The sequence below is a fragment of the Microcaecilia unicolor genome, chromosome 3 (assembly GCF_901765095.1).
Source record: "Microcaecilia unicolor chromosome 3, aMicUni1.1, whole genome shotgun sequence".
NCBI lineage: Eukaryota > Metazoa > Chordata > Amphibia > Gymnophiona > Siphonopidae > Microcaecilia > Microcaecilia unicolor.
The window spans coordinates 263,855,606-263,882,372 of record NC_044033.1 but is presented as its reverse complement, the minus strand read 5'-3'; the positions used below and the strand labels follow the sequence as shown (position 1 = coordinate 263,882,372).

The 26,767-nt window shown below is 44.5% G+C and overlaps 1 protein-coding gene across 1 annotated transcript in view; it reads right to left on the bottom strand.

Moving 5' to 3' along the window:
- UST (uronyl 2-sulfotransferase) overlaps positions 1–26,767 on the bottom strand; it is a 461,975-nt gene that overhangs the window by 7,777 nt on the left and 427,431 nt on the right. The window contains exon 7 of the mRNA XM_030198046.1: positions 19,775–19,932. Within this exon, the coding sequence (XP_030053906.1) occupies positions 19,775–19,932 (158 nt within the window). The remainder of the gene's footprint in view (positions 1–19,774; positions 19,933–26,767) is intronic.

Here is a 26,767-nt window from a genome sequence, read left to right as displayed (position 1 = left end):
GAAGTATACTGATGTGCACTGATTTGGAACAAGCACAGTTTTTCATCCCCTCATGAAAAGTAGGTCCCAGAATATAATTGAGTCTTATTTGTGGATGAGCCCTCTCCCTGTGTTTTATGTGATCAGGAGCCACCTCCCTTTTCATTCTCAAGAATTCGCATAGTTGGGGAGAGTATGCCAATGCCAAAGCAACTTAAACCGAGGGCCTCTACCTCCAATAAAGAATGTATGCTGCAAAGGCCACCAAGGGTCAGAAGGACATAAGTTTGGAGGGAGGGGGAGGAGTGTGTCCAAACCCTTATGTTCTCCTAACACCTCATCACTGCCGGAAACCATAACTGAGACAGCTGTAAATGGGGCTAGTGGCAATATATATGGCTAAAGGTGCTGCTGGCAATTAAAAAGTCAAGAGAAGAGATTGTGGATTTGGTAGTCTCCAAATTGGAAGAGAAATTCAAAGTGATTACAGGACATCTGGATGCTGCAGAGGCACTGGTTGATGGAATTTGAGTAGAGTGCGGAGGGAAACCATAAGGAGTATTTTTGGGTACAACAACAATTGGAAGCCTTGCAGGATAAATTTGAGGACCAAGAAAATAGGAATCGAAGGTCCAATATTTGTATTCTTGAGATTCTGGAGAGTCGAGAGAGAACATCACCTATTACCTATATACATCAGTGTCACTGTGATAAAAAGGGCCACAGCGCATGACAAAAATGGCCCCCACTGCTAGCACCGTGCCCTTTTTACCGCCGCTTCATAAAAGGACCCCTATGGGAATTAGGCACACTGCCTTATAGAATAGTGTACAGCCAGATGTTCGCAAATTCTAATGGACATCAATTAACCAGTAATTGGTTGCTAGTACCCAATTATTGATGGTTAACAGCTTATTAGTCAATTAATTTGTATGTGTATCTCAGGAGTATGCTCAAATTTAGGTGCATATACAGTGGGGGAAATAAGTATTTGATCCCTTGCTGATTTTGTAAGTTTGCCCACTGACAAAGACATGAGCAGCCCATAATTGAAGGGTAGGTTATTGGTAACAGTGAGAGATAGCACATCACAAATTAAATCCGGAAAATCACATTGTGGAAAGTATATGAATTTATTTGCATTCTGCAGAGGGAAATAAGTATTTGATCCCTCTGGCAAACAAGACCTAATACTTGGTGGCAAAACCCTTGTTGGCAAGCACAGCGGTCAGACGTCTTCTGTAGTTGATGATGAGGTTTGCACACATGTCAGGAGGAATTTTGGTCCACTCCTCTTTGCAGATCATCTCTAAATCATTAAGAGTTCTGGGCTGTCGCTTGGCAACTCGCAGCTTCAGCTCCCTCCATAAGTTTTCAATGGGATTAAGGTCTGGTGACTGGCTAGGCCACTCCATGACCCTAATGTGCTTCTTCCTGAACCACTCCTTTGTTGCCTTGGCTGTATGTTTTGGGTCATTGTCGTGCTGGAAGACCCAGCCACGACCCATTTTTAAGGCCCTGGCGGAGGGAAGGAGGTTGTCACTCAGAATTGTACGGTACATGGCCCCATCCATTCTCCCATTGATGCGGTGAAGTAGTCCTGTGCCCTTAGCAGAGAAACACCCCCAAAACATAACATTTCCACCTCCATGCTTGACAGTGTGGACGGTGTTCTTTGGGTCATAGGCAGCATTTCTCTTCCTCCAAACACGGCGAGTTGAGTTCATGCCAAAGAGCTCAATTTTTGTCTCATCTGACCACAGCACCTTCTCCCAATCACTCTCGGCATCATCCAGGTGTTCACTGGCAAACTTCAGACGGGCCGTCACATGTGCCTTCCGGAGCAGGGGGACCTTGCGGGCATTGCAGGATTGCAATCCGTTATGTCGTAATGTGTTACCAATGGTTTTCGTGGTGACAGTGGTCCCAGCTGCCTTGAGATCATTGACAAGTTCCCCCCTTGTAGTTGTAGGCTGATTTCTAACCTTCCTCATGATCAAGGATACCCCACGAGGTGAGATTTTGCGTGGAGCCCCAGATCTTTGTCGATTGACAGTCATTTTGTACTTCTTCCATTTTCTTACTATGGCACCAACAGTTGTCTCCTTCTCGCCCAGCGATTTACTGATGGTTTTGTAGCCCATTCCAGCCTTGTGCAGGTGTATGATCTTGTCCCTGACATCCTTAGACAGCTCCTTGCTCTTGGCCATTTTGTAGAGGTTAGAGTCTGACTGATTCACTGAGTCTGTGGACAGGTGTCTTTCATACAGGTGACCATTGCCGACAGCTGTCTGTCATGCAGGTAACGAGTTGATTTGGAGCATCTACCTGGTCTGTAGGGGCCAGATCTCTTACTGGTTGGTGGGGGATCAAATACTTATTTCCCTCTGCAGAATGCAAATAAATTCATATACTTTCCACAATGTGATTTTCCGGATTTAATTTGTGATGTGCTATCTCTCACTGTTACCAATAACCTACCCTTCAATTATGGGCTGCTCATGTCTTTGTCAGTGGGCAAACTTACAAAATCAGCAAGGGATCAAATACTTATTTCCCCCACTGTATCTGCGGGTAAGTGCTTCTCTTGAAGCCCCAACATTAGTCTCCAGCATTCTCCCAAATCCCCAAACCCAGCAGCACTGTGCTGCTTCTTTTCCTACTCTTCCTTGGGCCACCCGCAGGTTCAAAACATGAAACAAGACGCTTCCTGTTTTTTGCAAACAAACAGGAAATGCTCCATTTTATGTTTAAACCTCCCAGGCAACCTCACTGGCTCACCCCTTAAGCTGGCCCTGGTTATCCCCTGCTGCCATGGAGCCAGTCTTGATCTACAGCATTTTGCAACTTAGCCTCTGAGAATGGCTCTGCAGCAGTATGGGGATGACATGCAATCAAGCATGTCTCCTGCTGCCAGGAGAAGCGGGGAGACCAAGCATCTTAGGCTGACATTTGCCTGAACCAGCCCACCAGGGTTTGGGGAAGCTTAACCTCCCTACACCTCTAAACCCTGATGCCTATGAATGTAAGGATTCTGCATCCAAGTGGAAGTAGACATGGAGAGCCAGAAAGACTCTTTCATTGTACAAATAAATGCAGAAAGCCAGGAGTTATGCTTTACCAATTTTATAAAAGCAACCTATGAACCTATGTCTATAAAATGGCCTAACCAAAAGCTCTCACACAAAGTTATATCCGCTCTGAGGCAGGAGCAACTTTGCACATGTATGTGCCAGTAAGAATTGATGCATATGTGCATAAGCGCTGATCTTCCCCCAATGCAGACGCTGATATTTATGTACCTACACAGTGGAGAAGGGCATATCTAGACCTGACATTTTGAGGGGGCCAGAGTTAAAATGGGGTGGGGGGGGGGCACAAAGCATACAGGTTGAGTAGTGCTTGGTATACTGCTAAATAATGCTTTACAGTGTTCTTGATGATGGGTTACTAAGTACACAGTCAGTCCTGCATCAATATAAACCACATACACATTTATAGAATCCTTGGAAACACTGACATTTTTAAACAAAGTTCCATTATCCCATTATAGTAGACTTCAGTCTGGTCAACCTCTAAACACACATCATAGTGTCCTGCAAAATAATTACTGCAGTGGCATATCCTTCAAGACCTGCATCATCCTTGCTCTCTATACCCCACCGTCTGTCTCATAGCCAGTGTTGCCAGGTGGGCGGTTTTCCCACCCAATTGGGCAGTTTTCCGCGACCCGCCGTGGGAAATTTTTGCCCGCGGTGGGTTGCGGTTTTTTGGGCTTGTTTTGAGGTTTTTCCGCGGTTTTTTAGCGGTTTTTTGGGCCACGGGGGCGGGGCTAGTGGCGTTTTGGGCGGGGTTAGTGACGTTTTGGGCGGGGGCGATGACGGGGAGGCGGGGCCGGTGACGGAAGAGGTGTGGCCGATGACAGCGGGGTGGGGTTGATGACGGCGGGGGTGGGGGTGTCAGGGGCGGGGTTTGACTTTGGGCGGGTTTTGGGCTCGTTTGGGTGGGGAAAAATTTTTCCACCTGGCAACCCTGCTCATAGCTCCCCCTGTCCTTCCCTACTCCACCATCCCCACAGTCCAACCTCAATTCTGCTATTCTAACCCCACAACACCAGCCAACCCAGCATCACCTCCTGTCCCCAAAGTTTTTTTTGTTTTTGTTTTGTTTTTACCTGGAGTCTGGATTCTCTGGACTAAAGTAGACAGCAGGCAGGCAATCACAGTGGTGGAGCCTGGCTATCAAATTGCCTGAGGCTGCACCGCAAGGGAGAGGCTTCAACAGCTAGGCAGGGCAGGCAGGGCCAGGCACTATCAAATTGCCTGCACCGGCTGAGCACCGCAAGGGAGACGCTTCCTTCAGTGCTGCTGCTGCAGACGCAGATAGGCAGCAGATGGTGGCTTCCTGGTGGTGCCTGGTGGGCTCGTCTTCAGTGCTCGTCGTGCTCCACTCCTCCTCATCGTCCTCCTCACTCGTCTATATGAGATCCAATTTTGGCGCGAACTGCAAAGGCGCGACGCGAGGCGGGTGAGTAGGGCAGCAGTGAGGCACGAGGCGTGCGTGTGTGCGTCTCCTTCTGTCGTGCTGCTGTGGTGCTGCCGGGTCTGAAGATCCCATAGGGTGCCTGACTTGGGCTGTCTGTTTTAACTTGAACAGAGAGAAAACTCCTGGAGTGAATAGTTGAATGCCCTTTTTGTCTGAGAGATTGCACTTGTGATTACCTTTGTATGAGATAGAAGACTAAATATTTGAATTGTCCAGTCTTTTCATAAGGAAGGTAATCTGAGCCAAGATCATCTTGGATAAATAAATGTTCAGCATTTTTATGATGAAACCTTTTAGGGCTACATTTCCTGACCTGTGATAATCCAATTAACACATATTATTGCACTTTAATGGGTGTTAATGTAAGCAGCCCTTTTGTCAATAATGAGGCCTGCATGAAATAACACATGCTAAATTGCAATAACAGAGGCTGATAAATCTAGAGGTCAATATTCAAATGGGATTTAACTGGGTAGAAAGGGCCCTACTTGGTTATATCTGGCTGGCTCTTTCATTGATATTCAGTAGAACTTAACTAGATTTTTTTTGCTCTGCATACTTTAAATTGAAAGCAACTGTGTTCTATACCAATATAGCACCTTTAACTGTTGCCATGCTTTAAATTAAATTGTTGCTAAGATTAATGCAAATAATACCTCGTTTGCCTAGTAATGAACTGTTACCAAGTAGCCAAGCTCAAATGCAATTGTAAACTTTTGTACCTCGCTTGAATTGTAGCCAAGCTCAAATGCAATTGTAAACTTTGACTCGCTTAAATTGTAGCCAAGCTCAAATGCAATTGTAAACTTTGACTCGCTTAAATGTATACCAGATGCATATTTGCCACAGCGCCTAATACATAGACATGAACACCAGCAATACACTCCTAACCATCCAGTGTCTCATTATATTCTTACACGCAAACACAACCCACAACCTAGTCAACAACAACCCCACTACTCACAAATCGCATAACACTCACATACACACAATGCACGCCCAAAACAACAACCATAACAACCCACTTACATCTCACCAATCCTATGCACAACCTCTAAACAACCTACCAAATCAAAGACACAACAACCAACCAACTGGAATAATCTCCGGATATGAACACCACCGACAAAATGAGGAAAACAATGACAACAACAAATTCAACTACCGAAGAAACAGACAACTAATAAAAATAAACACGTCACACCCCACCTTGGAACCATATCACTCAATCCAACTAGGATACATCAATGCAAGATCAGCAGTAAGCAACTCAGTAGACATACTAGATTGGATCATCACAGACAAATTAGACCTCCTATTTATCACAGAAACCTGGTTCCATAGTCCCACAGACCCCGCCATCTTACAAACGTGCCCACCAGAATACAAAATCACGCACTGGACAAGAAATGGAAAAAAAAGAGAAGGCGGAATAGCTATTATATACAAACCTGAATTCACCATTACAATCACGGGTGAATCCACCTCACCACAACTTGAAATTGCATCGACTAGAATCAACCATCCAAGCCTAATAGGACACCTCAACACGATCCTATTCTACAGGCCACCAGGAAAATGGCAAGACGCCCAAACACAACTCATGGATTTCATCTCGAATACCTGCGTATCAGCCTCAAACAACCTCATACTAGGCGACATCAACTTACACCTAGAAGATGACACCTTACCAAGTACACGAGAATTCAAAGAATTCCTAAAACTCTGGGATCTGCAAACACCTAACATACAACCAACTCACGAAAAAGGACACACACTAGATATCATAACGAATAGATTCGAACCGGACTCAACCATCATACTCACTAACACAAGATGGACACCTACATTATGGTCAGACCACCATAAAGCAAATGTCACTCTTTGCTGGCGAAAAACACAACTAAACACGAACAATAAACATGAGCGAACAACCTACACAACGAGAGGAAAAATAGACCCCACAACATTCTGGCAACAGATCTACCAGAACGAAATGGACTACAAACGCTGACACCATCCAATTCCTCCAAGAATGGGACGATATAAGCACAACAACATTAGACAAAATCGCCCCAGTCCAAATCAGAACATCACACAGGAAAAACACAAGTCAGGAGACTAGAACGAGCTTGGAACAAAAAGAGAGACGAACAAACACGAAACGACTGGAAACTACTTTGGAGAAAATACAAATATACCATAAAACAGACAAAAAGACTACACTACAAAACATTAATAGGACCAAACTACAAAGACACACAAACTCTTCAACCTCGTGAACAAACTGTTAGACACCACACCAGTCACAACCAACGGCAAAGATACACCAAGTGTTGACAACCTTGTGACATACTTCAAGGAGAAAATGATACTATTACGACACAAAATACCCGCCAGCCCTACAGAATACACCACTCTTCTAGACTGTCTAGATCCAGAAGAAGGAACACACCCAGCAGACAGAACCTGGACTGAATTTGAACTACTGTCAGAAGACCTCATCTCGAAAACTCTCAAAAGATATGCCAAATCTAACTGCAAACTAGACATATGTCCAAATAGCCTCATGGAATCTGCTCCTCAACAATTCATAATAGACCTAACAAACCATATAAACCACATGCAACAAAATGGACTCTTCCCAAAAGAAAAAGGAAAAATCCTACTCACCCCAATTCCTAAAGATACAAAGAAAAACACGAGCGAAATAACCAACTACAGGCCAATAGCATCCATACCACTAATAACCAAGATAACTGAAGGTATGGTAACTAAACAACTCACAAACTATCTAGACAAACATTCAATACTCCATGATGCCCAATCAGGATTCCGTTCGAATCACAGCACAGAAACAGTATTAGTCACCCTTATGACCAAATTCAAACAAATAATTGCAACTGGCAACAATATACTCCTCCTACAATTTGACATGTCAAGCGCCTTCGACATGGTCGACCATGGAATCCTACTACACATACTTGAATACTTTGGCATAGGAGGAAATGTCCTGAACTGGTTCAAGGGGTTCCTAACCCTGCGTTCGTATCAAGTCACATCAAATTCAACCACGTCCAAGGCATGGACACCTGAATGTGGAGTCCCACAAGGATCACCTCTCTCACCAACTATATTCAACCTAATGATGATCCCTTTAGCAAAACTCCTATCAAACCATAACCTCAACCCATATATATACGCCGATGATGTGACAATATACATCCCATTCAAACAAGACACCAAAGAAATCTCCAACGAAATCAAAGTCTACACATCATGAACACATGGGCAGATGCATTCCGCCTGAAATTAAACGCAGAAAAAACCCAATGCCTGATACTCACCTCCCAATACAACACAAATGAATTCAACGCGATAAACACACCAACCCTAAACCTCCCAGTCTCAGAAACGCTAAAAATCCTTGGAGCCACTATTGACCGCCACCTAACACTCGAAACCCACGCAAACAACACAACCAAGAAGATGTTCTACTGCATGTGGAAATTGAAAAGGATAAGACCATTCTTCCCAAGATTCATCTTCCGCAGCCTAGTGCAATCCCTCGTCCTCAGCCACCTGGATTACTGCAATTCACTATACGCGGGCTGCAAAGAGCAAATACTGAGGAAACTTCAAACAGCCCAAAACACAGCAGCCAGGCTCATCTTCGGAAAACCAAAATATGAAAAGGCAAAACCACTACAAGAGAAATTACATTGGCTTCCACTTAAGGAACGCGTTACTTTTAAAGTTTGCACACTAGTCAATAAGATCATTTACGGCGAAGCCCCAGCGTACATGTCTGATTTAATAGACCTACCACCCAGAAATGCTAAAAGATCATCCCGAACACACCTCAACCTCCACTTCCCCACTTGCAAGGGCCTGAAATACAAGACGCTACACGCGTCAACCTTTTCCCACATGAGCACGCAGGCTTGGAATACACTACCGCGCAACCTAAGAGTGATTAACGAACAAGCCTCCTTCCATAAACTACTGAAGACTCACCTGTTTGAACAAACTTACGGAAAGAGCCAAAACACATAGATTCCATACTCACTGTTCATCAATGCAATATACACCCACTTCTGATCCCTCATCCCGCAATCCAGTCAATCATACACTTATTCACGGAACTATGTACACCATATGTCTTTGTCTAACATTGCCCTTTAGCTTCCCATTGTCTCCTTCCAATGTTTCTATGTTGATGTCCCATTGTCATATTCCTAATTGATATTCGAATGTCTCGCACAACTCTCCACAATGTAATCCATAACCAAGTTGTAACAAATGTATTTCTATTATTCATATCCTATTGTAGGCCACACTGAGCCCGCAAAAAGGTGGGAAAATGTGGGATACAAATGCAATAAATAAATAAATAAATAAATAAATAAATAAAAATCCTATAAATGGTGCCCAAACTTTGGTGCTGAGAAGCTCCACACTAAACTAGTATTTTCCAGTCTCCACAGAGTGCTACTTTGGAGCTCGCTTTCTGGCCAGCTACGCCTTTGTGCAAATGTACTGCAGTTTAAAAAATTACTGAAGAAAGACTTCTGGTGGGGCTGTCGGATAAGATGGCCACTAATTGCAGAGCTCCTGATGCCCCCTTCTGCATAACCCCCGATACTGACCACCTGGACGTCCCATTCAGCTTTAGAACCGCAGCCTTGCATTAGGCATACAGCATAAATGCCCGGGAAGCTCCCCTGCATTTGGCTATGCCTAGTGAATCGCCTGACGTGAAGTGCGGCGCTGATAATCGGAGTTAGCGATCACCCCCCTCCCTGTTATCAGAGCGGCATCTGTTGGTCCAGAGATTGGCGGAGGTGTCAAGACAGATAGGACCAATGTGGCGGACTTGGTTGACTGTGCAATGTGGCAGTACGGCTGCTGGGTGCCAGGAGAGGAGCAGCGATGGCCTATGGACTCTGGCGGCATGAAGCGAAGCAGCAATGCGAAGTGTAGTCGCTGCAGGAGAGAGCACAGAATGGATCCAGTACCCATCAAACTTCTCCTTGTGCTGATTTCTTCTCCTGGGCTGCGTTGCAGGCAAGTGCTGGGGTGTGCACTTGGTGGAGCGAAAGTGGTGCTGGTTGCTTCCCCTTGGGTCTTTTGATTTGCACGTGTCTGGTTCAGATTCTTTGTAGGGCCGCCTTATTGGAGTTCTACTGGAGGCCTGGGAAAACTTGTGCCTGTTTTTTATTTTTTTGTCTCCTACTCTCCCTGCTTAATACTGGAGGTGCTCTCCACTCAAAAGAATCTCTCATACTATCCTATGGACACTTCCCTAGATTGACATTGTGCCTTCTCACTCGGCTGGGGTTTGGTCTATATAGGGTTACCATATGTCCGGTTTTACCTGGACATGTCCTCTTTTTGAGGACATGGCCATGCAACCGGGCGGGTTTTGCCAGCCTGCCCGTTTGTCTGGATTTCCGGACAAACGGGCAGGCTGGCAGGCGGGCCTAATGGTGTCCTATTCCCTCCCCTTACCTTACTGCCCTGATGATCTAGTGACCTCTTCAGGGAAGGAAAGAGCCCCCTGTTTCTTGCCTGGAGTGCGGCCCTGCATTCTCTCTCTTCCCCTTGCAATGCTGATGGCGGCCATTTTGAATCAGCGCCAGCCCAGGACTGTCAGCATTGCAGGGGGAAGAGAGAGAATGCAGGGTGGTGCTCTGGGCAGGAAAGAGGGCGCTCTTTCCTGCCCTGAAGAGGTCACTAGACCACCAGGGCAGTACAGTAAGGTAAGGGGAGGGGATAGGACACCCTTAGGGAGGTGTGGGGAGGGGGCAGGGTGAAAGGGGTGGGGTGATGCATGACAGGGGGTGGGGTGGGGTGTGACAGGTGTAGGGCGGGGTGTGGCGGGGGTGAGGCATGTCCTCTTTTTAGGGGGAACAAATATGGTAACCTTAGATCTATAGGACTGTATTCTGTTGCCAGTCCTAGCCCCCCCCCTCTTTTGTTTTTTTTTCTCCCTCCGGACCTCTGTAACAATTCTGGTGACATCTGCAGTCCTAGCATGCTTCCACATGGCATCTAGAGGACCCAGAAAAGACTCAGAGAACAGCCGTGGGGGCAGCCTAAAAGTGGCAGAAAAGAGTGCACCCTCCTCACCTACAGTGGGCTCTGAATGGGCTGCTGAAATTGTTATGGAAGTCCGCTTGGCCGTGGAACAGGCTATGGGCACACAATTGCAGCAAATACTTGATAAACTGGACAGCTTGGAGCGTCATCTCACTACTTTCACCAAAGACCTACAGGCAGTTCAGCAGAGGGTGGGAGAGGTTGCGTCCTTGACTCAGGACTCTTCATTGGAACTCAGTCGTCTGCAAGATAAGATTGGAGGAGAAAAAGGATGATCTTGAAAATCGTTCCCTTAGAAACAACCTGAGACTGGTAGGGTTGCCGGAATCAGTGCATGAAATAGAACTCCGTGGGTTTCTGGAAGCTTGGTTTCCTAGAATCCTGCAACATCAAAGCATTGCTGGTCCTCTGCATATAGAATGTGCACATCACTTGTGTCCCAAAAGATCAGCTACGCAGCGTCCCAGGCATAGGAGCCAACTTTTCAAAATGATTGGGGGTGCTGAAATTTTTTTTACAGGTGGTGCATTCCCCTCCACCTCCCTCGTCCCCCCTCCCTCCCTCCGAGTTCCAGGCCCCCCTGCCTCTGAGTTCCAGGCCCCCTGCCTCTGAGTTCCAGGCCCCCTCCCTCTGAGTTCGTCCCGCCCTCCCTCCTCCCTCCCAGTTCCAGACCCCTGTTTCCTGTTTCCGCAAGGGCGGGACCAGAGCTGAGCTACAGAGAAGGGAAGGCTGAAGCGCTGAGCCTGCACATTTTTCACTGGGTGCTGCTGCTGCCGCTGTAACCCCGACGAGGTAAGAAGATGGCTTTTAAAATTCGGACGGACGGATGGACGGAGGGAGGGGCAGAGGGCAGGCCCTGGAACTCGGAGGGAGGGAGGGACGGACGGAGGGAGTGCCCTGGAACTCGAAGGGAGGGAGGGACAGATGGACGGCCCTGGAACTCAGAGGGAGGGAAGGACTTTTAAAATTCTGGGCTGGAAGGGAACTTCTGGTGGGTGAAATATTGGGGGTGCTCGAGCATCCACAGCACCCACGGAGTCAGCGCCTATGGTCCCAGGGTAGTCATTTCCAGACTACTCCACTACCACCATAAGGTGGAGATACTGTTGGCTCTCCGAAGCGAGCAATATTCAGTTCACTAACCAGGTATGCACTTATCCTAGTAATGATCTGAATATTGACTGGTAGCCGGATAAGTCCCGGTGGGCAGATGTTTCACTGGATATTCAGTGCAAATGCAAATGAGCAGAGGCGGAACAAGGCAAGATGCTGCCTGAGGCAGGGCTGAGATGCCACTGACCCCTCCCCCCAGGCAGAGCCATCCCCCCAGGCTGAGATGCCACTGTCCTCCCCCAGGCTGTTTAACTTCTTTCTTCATATTCTAAAAGCCAGCTGCAGCAGAGAATCCTGATGCCCTGCCACAGGCACCGGCCTCTTCCCTACTGCAGCCACCTCTGATGAAACAGGAACTTACGGAGCTTAGCCGAGATTGGGTGGCAGAGCTGGTGGTCGGAGGCGGGGCTGGTGGTTGGGAGGCGGGGATAGTGCTGGCCAGACTTATATGGTTTGTGCCAGAGCCGGTAGTGGGAGGCAGGGATAGTGCTGGCCAGACTTATATGGTCTGTGCCAGAGCCGGTGGTGGGAGGCGGGGCTAGTGGTTGGGAGGTGGGGATAGTGTTGGGCAGACTTGTAAGGTCTGTGCCCTGAAAAAGACAGGTACAAATCAAGGTAAGATATACACAAAAAGTAGCACATATGAGTTTGTCTTGTTGGGCAGACTGGATGGACCGTGCAGGTCTTTTTCTGCCGTCATCTACTATGTTACTATCCAGCTTATAATCGAAAGTGATCGCCAGCCATCTTCCGACACAAATCGGGAGATGGCCGGCGATTTCTTAAAAGCGGCAAAATCGGTATAATCGAAAGCGGCATTTTTGACAGCATCGCCGCTTTCCCGTCGCTTCGCCGGCGAAAGTTCAAGGGGGCGTGTCGGTAGATTAGCGAAGGCGGGACATGAGCGGGCATGGGCATGGCTACCAGATGGCCGGCTTTCGCCGATAATGAAAAAAAAAAGCGGCGTTAAGCAGTATTTCGCCGGCTTTACTTAATCCTTTTATTTTCACGACCAAGCCTCAAAAAGGTGCCCCAACTGACCAGATTACCACTGGAGGGAATGGGGGATGACCTCCCCATACTCCCCCAGTGGTCACCAACCCCCTTCCATACTAAAAAAATAAAACTAAAAACTATTTTTGCCAGCCTCAAATGCCGTACCCACCTCCATGACAGCGGAATGTGTTGTATCCTCCGACAGCCTTTCCCTGGTTGTGATGTGGCTCTCGGGTGAGTATGACACCTTTTCTGTTAGGTGCCCTGCAGAGTCACATTAGCAATGCATTGTGGTGGGTGTAGGGTACTGGGCTCTACTCCGATGGTGCTTTTCCTCCCTGATAACTGGGTCAGAGTGTGCCCTGTTTTGTTTCCTGTGGTAGTCCATGTGGTAGTGGCCATTTTTGTAAGCCAGTTTTAGTTCCCTTTCCTGTGTTACCCACGTTAGAGAACGTAGTTCTTACCTTGATTGGTGCTGAAAGAGGGCATTGTACACCATTGTGCCAGCTCTGACCTACTGCTAATCTTAGTACTAGGGGACTCTTTGCCAGTGGGGCACAACCTCTGATCTGCAGTTAACTGTGAGTAAACGTGGTTATTTCAAGAAAGGACTTTTTCAGAGAGATCAGTCTTCAGGTGTGAACTGGTGTGCCAAAGTTATACAGCAGCAATAAGTCCTAGAGGCTGTATGCAGGTCCCTGGAGCAATTTTAGTGGGTGCAGTACATTTGTGGGTAGTGGGTTTGGGGGGCTCAGCTCCCAAAGTAAGGGAGCTATGCACGTGGGAGCTTTTCTGAAGTCCACCGCAGTGACCCCTAGGATGGCTGGTTGGTGTCCTGGCATGTCAGGGGGGCCAGTGCACTAAAAATGCTGGCTCCTCCCACAGCCAAATGCCTTGAATTTGGCCGGGGTTTGAGATGGCCGACATAACTTTCCATTATCGCTAAAAAACAAACCCGGCCATCTCAAACCCGGTGAACTCCACGGGCTAAACCATATTATCGAAAAAAAAGATGGCCGGCCATCTTTTTCGATAATACAGTTCCGGCCAGCTGTAGCGCCGCCGCCAACATAGATCGCCGGTGATCTATTTGGCCGGCGACGTTCGATTATGCCCCTCTATGTATATCAGAGAAGCGGCCGCAGTAAAGAGAAGAAGCAGTTGCTGGCGGCAGGGCAGCATATTGGAGTCACTACCGCCAATGGCTTTTAGAGTGTGAAGAAAGGTAAATCTCAGGAAACAGGGTGGAGGAAAAAAGAGTGCTGCCTGAGACCCCGCTTCAGGTGGCCTAATGGTCAGGCCACCCCTGCAAATGAGAGTAGAACTTCAAAGGATTCTGGTGTCCAGATATGCTCCAGCGCTGACCAACTAGGTACAGAAATCCATGGCAGCGAGCATTTAAAAATCACACTGACTGCTGTGGACTGAACATTATCATTCTAGCTCTTAATTACTTAGGTTGTTTTTTTGTGATATTACAAGAGTGTTGATTACACACTTAAAACTATCTCTGCCCGTGAAGTTAGTCACAGATGGACTGACAGATGGGCAAGCTGAAAACCTAGAGCACTTTTGTTTCATAAACGTGATAACAATGATGAAAATCATTAAGAAGGTACAATGCAGAGCAAGAGGACGTTGTCAAAACCTACACAGCTCCAAAAACAGAATAAATAAAAATTAACTACTTCCATTCCTGATTATTTTAAAGGCCTCAACAATGATGAAAACCCTGTAATGTACAGAATAAGTGGTTGTGTCACCATGTTAATATCAAAAAAGAGAAAAGAAACTTCTGGAAATGCAGAGGGGGGAGGTGTCTTCTGGTCTCTTCTAGGTTCATTACATGGCAGTGGAGCTGCTGTATCTGTAGCATGGAAGTACTGAAATGATGGAAGGTTCTCCACTTGTTTTTTTGCTCCCAGTTGGCTAACCCTCTGTGCACCCTCTAAGAAGCAGCCCTGTGGTTCAATGGGAAGCAAAGCCAGAATCCTTTGATGTCTTACTCTCATTTGCATTAGCCAAGACACTGCATGAGCCCTTGGAGAGAGGCCAGTGCCTGCTGGATAAACACAGCTTTACAAAAAGACCATTGTTGGAGAGTACACTTAATCTTCTTAAGAAACAACCTGACCATGGGTCCTTAGTACATGGAATACTAGGATTCTGCCCTGAAACTGGTAATTGGTGGTGATAATATATTTAAATAAATACATTCCTAGCTTGCTAGAATAATAGGGTTGCTCAAAATGCATAGTTGTTTAGTATCCCATTAAGGCAGTTGTTGCTAAACTATGGACTGGAATCCCAAATCATTAGTAGTTGGGGTCACAGATATATGGCTGCTCCCCCTTCCTCTGGGTCTCCACTATGACCTACCCCCAGTACTGAACATTCAAAGTCCCTGCCTACTACTACTACTATTTAGCATTTCTATAGCGCTACAAAGCATACGCAGCGCTGCACAAACATAGAAGAAAGACAGTCCCTGCTCAAAGAGCTTACAATCTGTGGGCTTCCTATTAGGTTTGAACCTCATGCAGAGTACTGGGATCTGTGAGGGAACAATGAACCCAGGGCCCTGTGCTGACTGCTGTTTCTGTTAACCCCACTGCAGCTGCCTTTATACTTTGGAGAAGTAGGGGGAGGAAATAGATAAGAGTAGGGAGGTGTGATATTTTGTGTGAATTTTTAAGTGTTAACCTAGGATCATACTGGATAACAGTTTGCAGGGGTGGCCCGACCATTAGGCCACCTGAGGCGGGGGCCTCAGGTGGCACTCTTCGGGAGGTGAATCTCGGGGGGGGGGGGGGGGTCGACTTCGCGGTGTTTTAACTTGTCACGGTGAAGTTCCAAACCCAGCAGTGGCAGCGATTCCCATACGAAGCCCTGCCGCCTCCGGCACCCGCTTCTTCCCTTTACTGCGGCCACCTGAAGTACTTCCTATTTTGCTCAGGCAGGCGCAGTAAAGGACAGCGGCATGGCAACTTCACCGTGACGAGGTAAAACACACGGGGGGGGGGCATCTCGGCCCGAGGGGGGCGGCATGCAAGTTCCACCTCAGGCGGCATCTTGCCTTGGGCCAGCCCTGACAGTTTGGGAAGCACAACAACTTTTAAGTCTAACCAGCTGCTAAAGAAGCTCACTTGGAAAAGGGCTGAATGCAGTTCTAGTGAACATCCATTATAGGCCAGCAGGAAGCACTGATGGCAGTGTCAGTCTGTCTTCCACTGTACAGTGGGACAGGCTGGCACCGGTGTTGGCACTCAAATGCAGAGAGGCCAAGAGTGGCCCATCCCAAAGCTAGAGATTTACCACCGCTATACTGAAGAATGTTGGAGGTTTTTCTCATGGGCCCCAGTCATGTCTAAAACCAGCTTTGGCAAACGGGGGCAACTCACGGCAACCTGTGCCTGAGGCAAGGGATGAGCTGGCACTCTCCCCACCCCCCCCCCCCCAAGTATCCAATATATCAGTGGGGCCAGAGCTGCCCCAACCATTAGGCAAGACTGGCTAGCTGCCTAGGGCAGCAAATTCTTAGAGGGTAGCAGCTACTGTCAAAAATTCTAATTGGCAGACAACTCAAAGAACCATGTTTCTATCAGTGCATACTTTAACCTGCTTTTCTGAAAAAACACAAAATAGATGCAAGATGCTCAAACCACAAGGAGCAAAAAGAAAATGCGAGCAAAAGAAAAGCTCGGTTCAACACACCATAATAAAACTAGTTATACTAGGGCTGACGTTCTAAGGCACTTAGTCAGGGCCCCTTTTACAATGGTGTGCTAGCGTTTTTAGCGTGAGCTAAAAATAAGTGTAAAAGACTTCCTCAGTTAGCAAGTGCTACTAAGTGGATAAGCGCTGATGACAGGGATATTCAGAGGAACTAAGTGGATAGTGCCACTAAATATTTCCTCTGACCATTTCCTCTGGTACAGTGCTGTGTACATCTAGTAGTGCTACAGAAATGATTAGTAGTAGTAAGTACTCTTCATATTGCTATTGTGGCTGTAGGAAAACTTCAGATTGAGGTGATCACAGGCTTCTCAATCCTGTGGTGCACTAGAAAACTGGGAGATTCTACAGTATTAGAAGCAGGATCATTCTTCTGGGGAGGATGCTCAGGGCCTAGCTTAAAGGGCCAAGATTTCAGAATGCTAGAATTAAGAAAAAGGCCTCTTTTCTTTTATTTATTTATTTATTGCATTTGTATCCCACATTCCCCCACCTGTTTGCAGGCTCAATGTGGCTTACATAGATTTGTTAACATTGTCATTTCAGGATATCAGATACAGTTAGTAATGTGTAGCGATCAAGGAAGGGAAGAGAGAAGAGGGAAGGGAGGGAAGGGAGTGAATAGGGTGCTTCCCCTTCATAGTACAAAGAGTTTACATGGAACTCCAAAATGCTGTACATTAGCCCATGACTCTTCATATGACCAGCTGATTTATTTTAGCAGAGGCATTATCGTCTTTATGGAAACACCAGAAAGTAAACTTAATGGGCCTAAGCAATGGAAAGAACCGGGAAGAGAAAAGACAGATGCATTTTTGAGCACTACAAATCGCTTGAAACAAGTTCATACATTTGAACAAAACAACAACAACAACAAAATAACACATATCCCCCAATATTGAGCCCATGGCGGTCACTGTTTTCTTTTAAACACAAATCACCATGGGCAAAAAGTCCAGACTTTCAATGGCAGTATCCATATACCTCCAAATTCTATAAATGACACTACTACTACTATAAATCATTTCTACAGCGCTACCAGTCATACGCAGCACTTTACAATTGAACATGAAGAAAAGACAGTCCCTGCTCAAAAGAGTTTACAATCTAAATCAGGACAGACAGACAGGACCAATAAGGATAAGGGTAGGACAGACAGAAGGACACATAGGGAAAGGGACTATTGAAGAGAGGAAGACAAGATAAAGGTTACGAGCAAGTGACAAGTTAGGAGTCAAAAGCAGCATCAAACAGGTAGGCCTTTAGCCCGGATTTGAAGGCGGCCAGGGATGGAGCTAGACGTAATGCACAGTTGGGTTATAGGTTAAACACGCACTTAATTGGTGATAAGTATTAATAATTGCCCTTAACAAGCACTAAATGGCAATAATTTGTAGTTACATGCATTACTGATCTATGCCTCTATTCTGTAAACTGAGTGCAACTTCAGGAGGGCATGGACCAGAGAGGGGCATGGGCAGGTTAAGGGTATGCCAAGGAATTAGGTGCAATGTTATGGAATACTGTCATTTACGTACCTCGCTGCCAGTACTTAGGCACAAGCATTTATACCAGTCTTTGAGCTAGTGCTCACTCATGACGTTAGGCACGATAATGTGGACTTACGCTAGTATTCTATAACGGCAGTTTTGTGCAGAACTCTCAGTGGTGTGCTGGAGGCGGCTGCAAGAGCCATCTGTTAAGTTTTTAAGAATTTTGAGAGCTGGTTGTTAAAGTAGGCTCCCCGTGGCTACTTTAACAACCGGCTCCCAAAATCTGGGCTCAGGCCCCCTCAAGAACTCCCTTTTACTTTGCTGGCAGGGATGCCGAGCCCCGCCAGACAAATAAATAAATTGCCGCCGCTCTGAGCATACACGAGAAGTCCTAGTATGCTGCTCAGAGCCAGAAATGAGCAGCGGGGAGTGGTGGCAATCCCATTTATTTGGCTGGCAGTGTTTGGTATCCCTGCTGGCAAAGGGATGCCTAGCATGGTTGGTGGGAGAGAGAGGAATGTGTTGCCTCCCCACCCAAAGTGAAGGGCTGGCTATGCCTGGAGAGAGAGCCCGTTGTTAAAAATATATCAGCACATCACTGGGAACTCCTATTACAGAATTGCCACTTAGCACCCGCATGTTTGATATGTAACTTTATCCGACCTTTCTTGAATTTATCCCATAGTTCCTACTGATGAATATCCGGAAACAGCACTGAACTGCTGACACTATCTGGAAAGCAATGATATTTTCATATTTAGCCACAATCAGGATAGTACTTAGAACAGGTTTTTTGCTTATTGATATTCAGTGGCACTGTCTCCATAGTGCTGTGGTGGTCTGTAAAGATATTCAGTGGCACTATCCAAGTAGTGCTGAGACAAACTGTAAAGACATTCAGTGGCAATATCCAGATAGATTCTTCTAAATATTGGCTCCTAATATTTTAGCTTCCAAGCCATTACAAAGGTGCAATTAGCAGTTCACTATTGGCAATATCTGGCAATATCCAGATAGATTCTTCTAAATATTGGCTCCTAATATTTTAGCTTCCAAGCCATTACAAAGGTGCAATTAGCAGTTCACTATTGAGGGGTCCTTTTACCAAGCTGTGGTAAAAGGCTGTCTTTTTAAAAAAGAAATGGTGGCCATTTTGGGCGTGGGCACTTACCGTCACCCATTGAGGTGGTGGTAAGGGCTCCTACGCTAGCCCAGTGGCACTGCCCGATTACCACTGGGTAAACACAGGTAATACAAAAAATTAAAAATTTTTGTAGTGCCAGAAGTGGCGCGTGCTGGGGGTGGGAATTAGTTCCGGACTAGGGAGCGGTAGCTCCTGTTGGGCTTACTGCCACTTCGTAAAAGACCCCCTGAATGCTTTAACTCAGATAAAATTGGTTAATCTTCCTTCCTACTCTAGAGTGGGTTTTAACAGCAAATTAAATGCAATAGATAGCTCTTTACTCAGAATTTGTTTTTCTATAAATATTGCAAGCGGATTCATTATTTTAACTAATGAATTTTTTTCGGTTTCTCAGCAGAGCTGTATTTATCAGAACAGTTGACAGAAGCCAGGGAACAGCAGTGAGAGCTCTGTTTTTTCTCATCTGACTGATCAAGGAATCAGTCCCCCTAGCACTTCAGGTTGCCAAGAACAGAAGAACATCCTTTCTTCGCTGAATGAGCTGGCAGACAAAATGATTTAAAAAAAGAAAAAAGACAGTCGTCCCTTGCACTGGAAAATACACAAAAAAATTCAAGGCTGTTGGCTTCTACTGCAAAAGGTTTCAACAAACAATAAAAAAAGATACCTGGATTTTTGTAGATGCTGTGCACATCCATAAAGTAGTGAGGTAAAAATCTTTCCAGTAACAACAGCACATCTTCCAGCTCCTCCAGGATGCCCACAAGCAGGAAATTCTCATTCACATTCTGCTTGGCTCTTTCAAGGGCCCATTCGCCAGGATCCCTGTATAGAAATACAGAGGCCACGATTGATAAATATTTTTATTTGTTTAGATTTTGCTCACACCTTTTTCAGTAGTAGCTCAAGGTGAGTTACATTCAAGTATACTGGATATTTCTCTGTCCCAGGAGGGCTCACAATCTAAGTTTGTACCTGAGGCAATGGAGGGTTAAGCAGGGTTACCGTTCGTCCGGATTTCCCCGGACATGTCCTCTTTTTGAGGGCATGTCTGGGGCGTCCGGTGGGTTTTGCCCACATGCACGTTTGTCCCCTGGTCTAGGTGACCTCTTCGAGGCAGGAAAGAGCCCCCTCTTTCCTGCCTGGAGCGCTGCCTTGCCCATCCTCCTTCTCGGTCTCAGCTGGGGATTCAAAATGGCCGCCGAGAGTTGAAGTCTTGCGAGGCCGCTTCAACTCTCGGCGGCCATTTTGAATCCCCAGCCGAGACCAAGAAGGATGTAGGCAAGGGCAGGCAGCGCTCCGGGCAGGAAACAGGGGGCTCTTTCCTGCCCTGAAGATGTCACTAGACCACCAGAGAAGATGGTAAGGAAGGGGAGGGGAGGGGAGCATGTGATGGGGGGAGGGGACTATGTGATGGGGGGAGGGGACTATGTGATGGGGGAGGGGACTATGTGATGGGGGAGGGGAAAGGGGGGCGGAATGAGGATCCGAAAGGGGCGTGACAGTGGGCGTGGTGGGCGGGGGCGTTACATGTGTCCTCTTTTTCAGAGGACACAAAATGGTAACCCTAGGGTTAAGTGACTTGCCCAAGATCACAAGGAGCAGCAGAAGGATTTGAACCGGCCACCTCTGGATTTCAAGACCCGTGCTTTAACCACTAGGCCACTCCTCCATTCATTTTTGGAAATAATGGCAGTACAGTTTTGCCTGGAACAATCACGGTCTTTTTTCTTACCAGGCCATTATCTTTCTCCACCTCAACCATACTTATTATTGTAGACTCAGATTTTATATTTTACCACAGCTCATTTATTTATTTATTTATTAATTAATGTTATTTACTACTACTAAATCATTTATACAGCGCTACTAGATGTACACAGCACAGTACATATTATATGCAAATATTTTCTCTGTCCCTAGAGGGTTCACAATCTAAGTCTTTGTACCTGGGGCAATGGAGAGTTAAGTGACTTGCCCAAGGTCACAAGGAGCTACAGAGGGGATTGAACCCAAATTGCCAGGATCAAAGACCACTGAACTAACCATTAGGCTACTCCTTCACTCTAAAATAAAGTACAATAAAAATAAATAAATAAGATTCATGTTAATTCTTTTCTTGTTGTTGTGGCTTTATTCTACTTGACGGAGATAGTTAATAAGAGATTTCGAAGACTGTCTCCAATTTTACCACAGCCTTCTATAGGTGAAGATCAAAAACTGATGAAGATTCTACGAAGATTGTCCCACTGTCATTTGGCAAATCAGTTTGGTTGTGTTTCGTGTGATACCTAGAAGGGGAAATTATAGATCTTTTGCTGGAAAATGTAGCCGTGCTAAGGGGTGAACTTCTTTACTTGGCTCTGTAATTAACTCTTTGCTTGCTGTTGTGATTGAACTCTGCTTGCTGTTGTTTCTGTTATTATGACTGTTTGTTGATATTGTTTTTAGCTGCACAGTACACTTTAATTCTCTGCTAGGCACAGCAAGCGCTGGTGCACCAGCAGTAATTTTTATTAACAAATGCTCAAATGAACAATACTGGACCCAAAAGGCGTGTACTACTGGTCAGAGATGGACCCTACACGGACCCTGTTGTGGCTAGCAAGCCAAGACAAAGGAGGAAGAGACAGAATCCTCATTGTCTTGTAAAAACAGAACAAAGTAGTGAGGCGAGTACAAAGAGGATGTTCAATGTTCAAGGACCAACACACTAAAGACTCGACACAGCCATGTTTCAGCTTATAAGCCTGCCTCAGGGGTCATCAAATCTGTAAGTCTGTACTGATTAAAAAAAACAGGAAACTTATATTGAAACTACGGTTCTTCATTGAACTAAACACAGTGCCTCCGTGCAAAAATCAAAAGCTTCTGCTCTGCTATGTAATTTCAAGGTGTTGATGCTAGTTGTGCTGTTCATTTTTCTGTACTGTCATCCGCTTCATAGGAAATGGTAGAAATGTGTTTTACTGATATATGCATGTGATCTAAAGGCTTTTGTATATGTGTGTTGTAGAGAAATACACTTATAGAAATACTTATGTGGGTTCCAATATGATTACCAGTTCTGTAGATGGATTCACTAGATTCCCAAAGCTCAGTACAATAGGTCATGCGTGTTCCAGAAGTGATATAGTGCAGGAAGTGACAGAGTAGGAAAAACTCAGTGAACAGAAGACAGTGACTGAAACCTGAGTCATGTTTTCCAATAACCATGGCTAATAGAGCCTACAAATTTTTGCCCAGCTGTTTTTGTTATGTATGTGGTTATTATGTTGGACCAAAACAAGTGAAATATGCAATAGCTTGAGGTACAAAATTTCATATTGCATATGAATCCTACTTTGGGATGCCACTGGATGATCAGGACAAATCATAGGAAATTCATGATATTTGTGGTTACTGCAGATCAACATTGGAATCATGGCTATGTGGTAGCAGAAAACATATGCCAGCTTCCATAAGCAGAACATGGAGGGAGCCTACCAACCACCTGGATGACTGCTACTTCTGCAAGAAACTGACAGACAAAAAAAAATGCTTGCATCTTCTATTGATCCATTGTCTCAAAATGAAGATTTACCAATTCCTCCTGTTAATGAACAAGCTGAAAAAAGTGCTGAGAAAATTGAAGAACACAATGCTGATTGGTAAGTACAGGATGCCAGTCTTTGTGGACACCACATTTTCCAAATCAAGAAGAATTATATCATTTGGGGGGGGGGGGGGGGGGGTTATCAACATGAGTTGGGATCAGTGCTAAAATAGCACAAGTTAATGGTAGAATAACAACAATTAGCACTTCATTGTTAAGTTATTCTACCATTAACTTGTGTATTTTAGCACAGATCCCATTTTATTCAATGCAACCTAGTTACTAATAACTGGGGTTAATAGTTTAATAACTTGTCTTAACAGTAGCCCATGTTGATAATTTCCCCCATTAGTAAGAGACTTGTGTCTTCCCAAATCAGGTGCAGGGCAATTGTCACACCTGAAAGAGTGGAATTTGTTGGATCCTAGTTGCAAAGTATCTCCATTCCAGAAAAATCTTATAGCATTTGCAAGATTTTATGTGGTCGTTGATTCTTTGTCTTACTGTGTTGATGTCTCTGCACTGTTTGATGAAATTGGTATGAACAATTGCCCAGAAGAGTGACATCTCTTGACTGACAGCTCATCAAGGAATCTTGAAGCAGTGCTGCTTCACAACAGTAATGCCAAACCATAACCAGGAGAATGTACCCAATTAAAAAATGGAGGAGGAGCGCCCTCAGAAAGTTAAGCACCCACGTGGTAGTCTTTCAAGTCTTTCAAGACCACTAACGGATGAAATATTGCACTTCATTCATTGGGTCGCTCACTCCTTATTTTGGTACTTTTGTGCAATAATGTGCTTTTTTGTGTGCTTAGTGCAATTGTATGCCCCTTAAATACTAATCGAACAAATGCACTGCCAATAACCAACTCAGCCAGCATAAATCTTCAATCAAAGCAAAGGTATAATGATAATATTTTTACTTATCTCAAGAGTATGTTTATAGTAGTTATTAGCCCTCACTCTGATGTAATTTCCCTCATAATATCTAGTCTAAACTGTGATTGACTTGCAACTGCAAATGGCTTATTTTGATGTTCTGTTATATTAGTTTACCAGTGAGGAAGGGGAGTTTTTGTTTATATTTTTGGTTTCACAACGGTAATGTTCATCCATCAATTCCCGTGAGTCACTTTATGCAACACAAAGAAGATTATCACAATGTGAAGAAGTTGTTGTAAAAGGTCAAGTATGATGAATGCAAATGGGATGTTTGTAGAGATTTCGTTAAGATTTCTACTGGGGTTGCAAAGTGGTTATACTAAGCACCCTTGCTTTCTGTGTCTCTGGGACATTTGAGACATTGCTAAGGACTACATCAGAAGAGGCTGGCCACAGAGAGACAAATTGCAGCCTGGTGCTCTCAATGTCAAGTACAATTCCCTAGTTCCAGAGGATACAATCCACTGCACATCAAGTCGGGCTAATCAAGCAGTTTGTAAGAGCACTGGATCCAACAGCAAAATATTTCAGAATATACGTTCAATCTTTTCTAAATATTAAAATGCTAATGTCTCAATGCTAATGTCTCTGGAGGCATATTTGTTGGTCCACACGTCAACCAGATGCTGGTGTCACAGGAACTGGAAGATACGACTACGTAGAACGACGAGCTCAGAATGATTTCAGGAAAATAGTGATTTCCTAGGAAATAACAAAGCAGAAAACTACAAGGATCTGGTTGAAGAACTGTTCAAGAGCTACAGGGGTCTCAGATGCAGAATGTCACTCAAGTTCCATTTGGATTTCTTTAGCTCAAAATTGTGTGCCGTTAGTGAAGAACCTTGGGGAGGGTTTCCACCAGGATATTAGCGCAATGGCAAAGAGATATCAGCGAAGATGGAACAAAGGAATGATGGGGTACTACATCTGGGACTTGATTAGAAACGACAGATCTATTCACAAAAGGCAAAACTCTTCTAAAGTTCACTTTTGAAGAGGTAAATTTGGTTCTGGAGTATTGGCTTCAGCTATTTGTAGTTAACAGATTCTAATTCTTTAATTTTGGAATCTGATCCAGAGACAGATGTTGTAGATCAGCTATGGGATTCTTTGGAGCCATTACTACCAATGATCTTCAATTATTGCTTCCCAAATTGTCATCCTGTTGATGTGCTTTGGATATTCATCCTTCTAATCTGTTTGCCAGTCCACCAATTACAATAATTTCATGGCTTGCTTTATTTTTGAATAGTTTATTGGTGGTTGGGAAGCTTCCAAAAGAGATGGGCTGCATTGCCCTTACTCCTATACCAAGGGCTTTGAATCTGGATTTATCTCTTACATCTAGTTTCAGACCTATAGCAGGGATTCCTCTGCTTACTAAATTACTAGAAACTCTCATTGGTCAACAGTTATCTAAATATATTACTAAGTTTTCCTGCTCTCACTCTATATAATTTGGGTCCCAACACAGTGCTGAATCTCTTTTACTGGTGTTAATTACTATTGTTAGAGATTGTTTGGCTAGGGGTAAACATGTCTCTTACTTCAGTATGATATCTCAGCATTTTTTGATTCTGTTGACCATGGTTTATTGTTGTCTAGACTTAGTGGATTGGGACTGTCTGGTTCTGTGTTGAATTGGTTCAGGGAATTTTTTGAAAAATAGATCTTATACAGTTTGGAAGGTGGGGGGGGGGGGGCATAATGTTGAAGAGTTGGATATCTACGTGTGGAGTACCCCAGGGCTCTCTATTATCTCCCATGCTCTGTCACACAAATTGTTTTGGGTGAGTACATATTTTCATATGTTGATGATATTTAGTGTTAGTTCCTGTAAGTTCTACTCTGACTAAAATGTCTGATAGAGTTTTCTGTGCTGTGAATAAAATCCAGAAATGGGCTGTGGAACACATGCTTCAACATAATCAGGCTAAGACAAAGTTATTATGGTTTTCCAATTTTGTGAACGATATGCCTCTTAATCTAGCACTGCCTAATGGAATAATTTTAAATGTGGTAAAATAATCAAGAGTCTTGGGAATCACCTTGGATTCTTCGTTGACCTCTGAAACTCAGATTAGTCAAGTTTGGAAGAAATCTTTCTTTTGTATGCACCAACTAAGGTTAATAAGGTCTTATTTTCAAAGGTCGCATTTTTCTGCACTGGTCCAGATGTTGGTAATATTTAATTTGGATTATTGTAATTCTTTATATATTGTAGTTAATAAATTGCTTGCTAAACTTCAGCTCACACAGAATATAGTGGTGCAGTTGGTCTTTCGATTAAGGAAATTTGATAGTGTTTCTGGTCATCATAAGAATTGCATTAGCTCTGCATTCGTGCACAAATTATTTTTAAATCAGTTTGTTTAGTTTTTCAAGTGTTGTACAAGAATTCTTCTGAATTGTTAATTCAATTTTTCTCTCATTGTTTCTACAATTCTACTAGAATTCAGGAAAATGTATTATTGAGGTATCCAGTTTCTAAAAACATACATACATACAGTAGTGAGACTGATCTTTGGAAAATCTAAATTTGAATCTGCCAAGCCCCTTCGAAAAAAATTACATTGGCTTCTCATCAAGGAACATATTGCCTTTAAAATTTGCACCTTGATTCATAGGATCATTTATGGTGAAGTTTCTGGATACATGTTAAGTCTAATAGATCTACTGCCCAGAAATAGTTCCAGTCTTTCCCGATCCTATTTAATTTTACATTATCCAGATTGCAATAGCCTCAAATATAAATCTACCTACGCATCAAACTTCTCAACTCAGCTATGGAATGCTCTGCCTAAACTCTTAAAATCAACTCAGAATCATCTAAACTTCAGGAAATTATTGAAGACCACCCTGTTCAAGAAGGCGTACCATCCAGACGTTACTTAGTTTAATTTCTTATCTGTTCAGCAAAATTTATGGACCCTAATGTTTTTCCATTATCTTTTATTATCTCTGTTGTTTTAGACGATACGTTTATGATTAATATTTTACTATGACATTGTTTAATGATATTATACTGAACTGTAGCCTACCCATGTTTATTTTATTTTTTGTTACATTTGTACCCCGCGCTTTCCCACTCATGGCAGGCTCAATGTGGCTTACATGGGG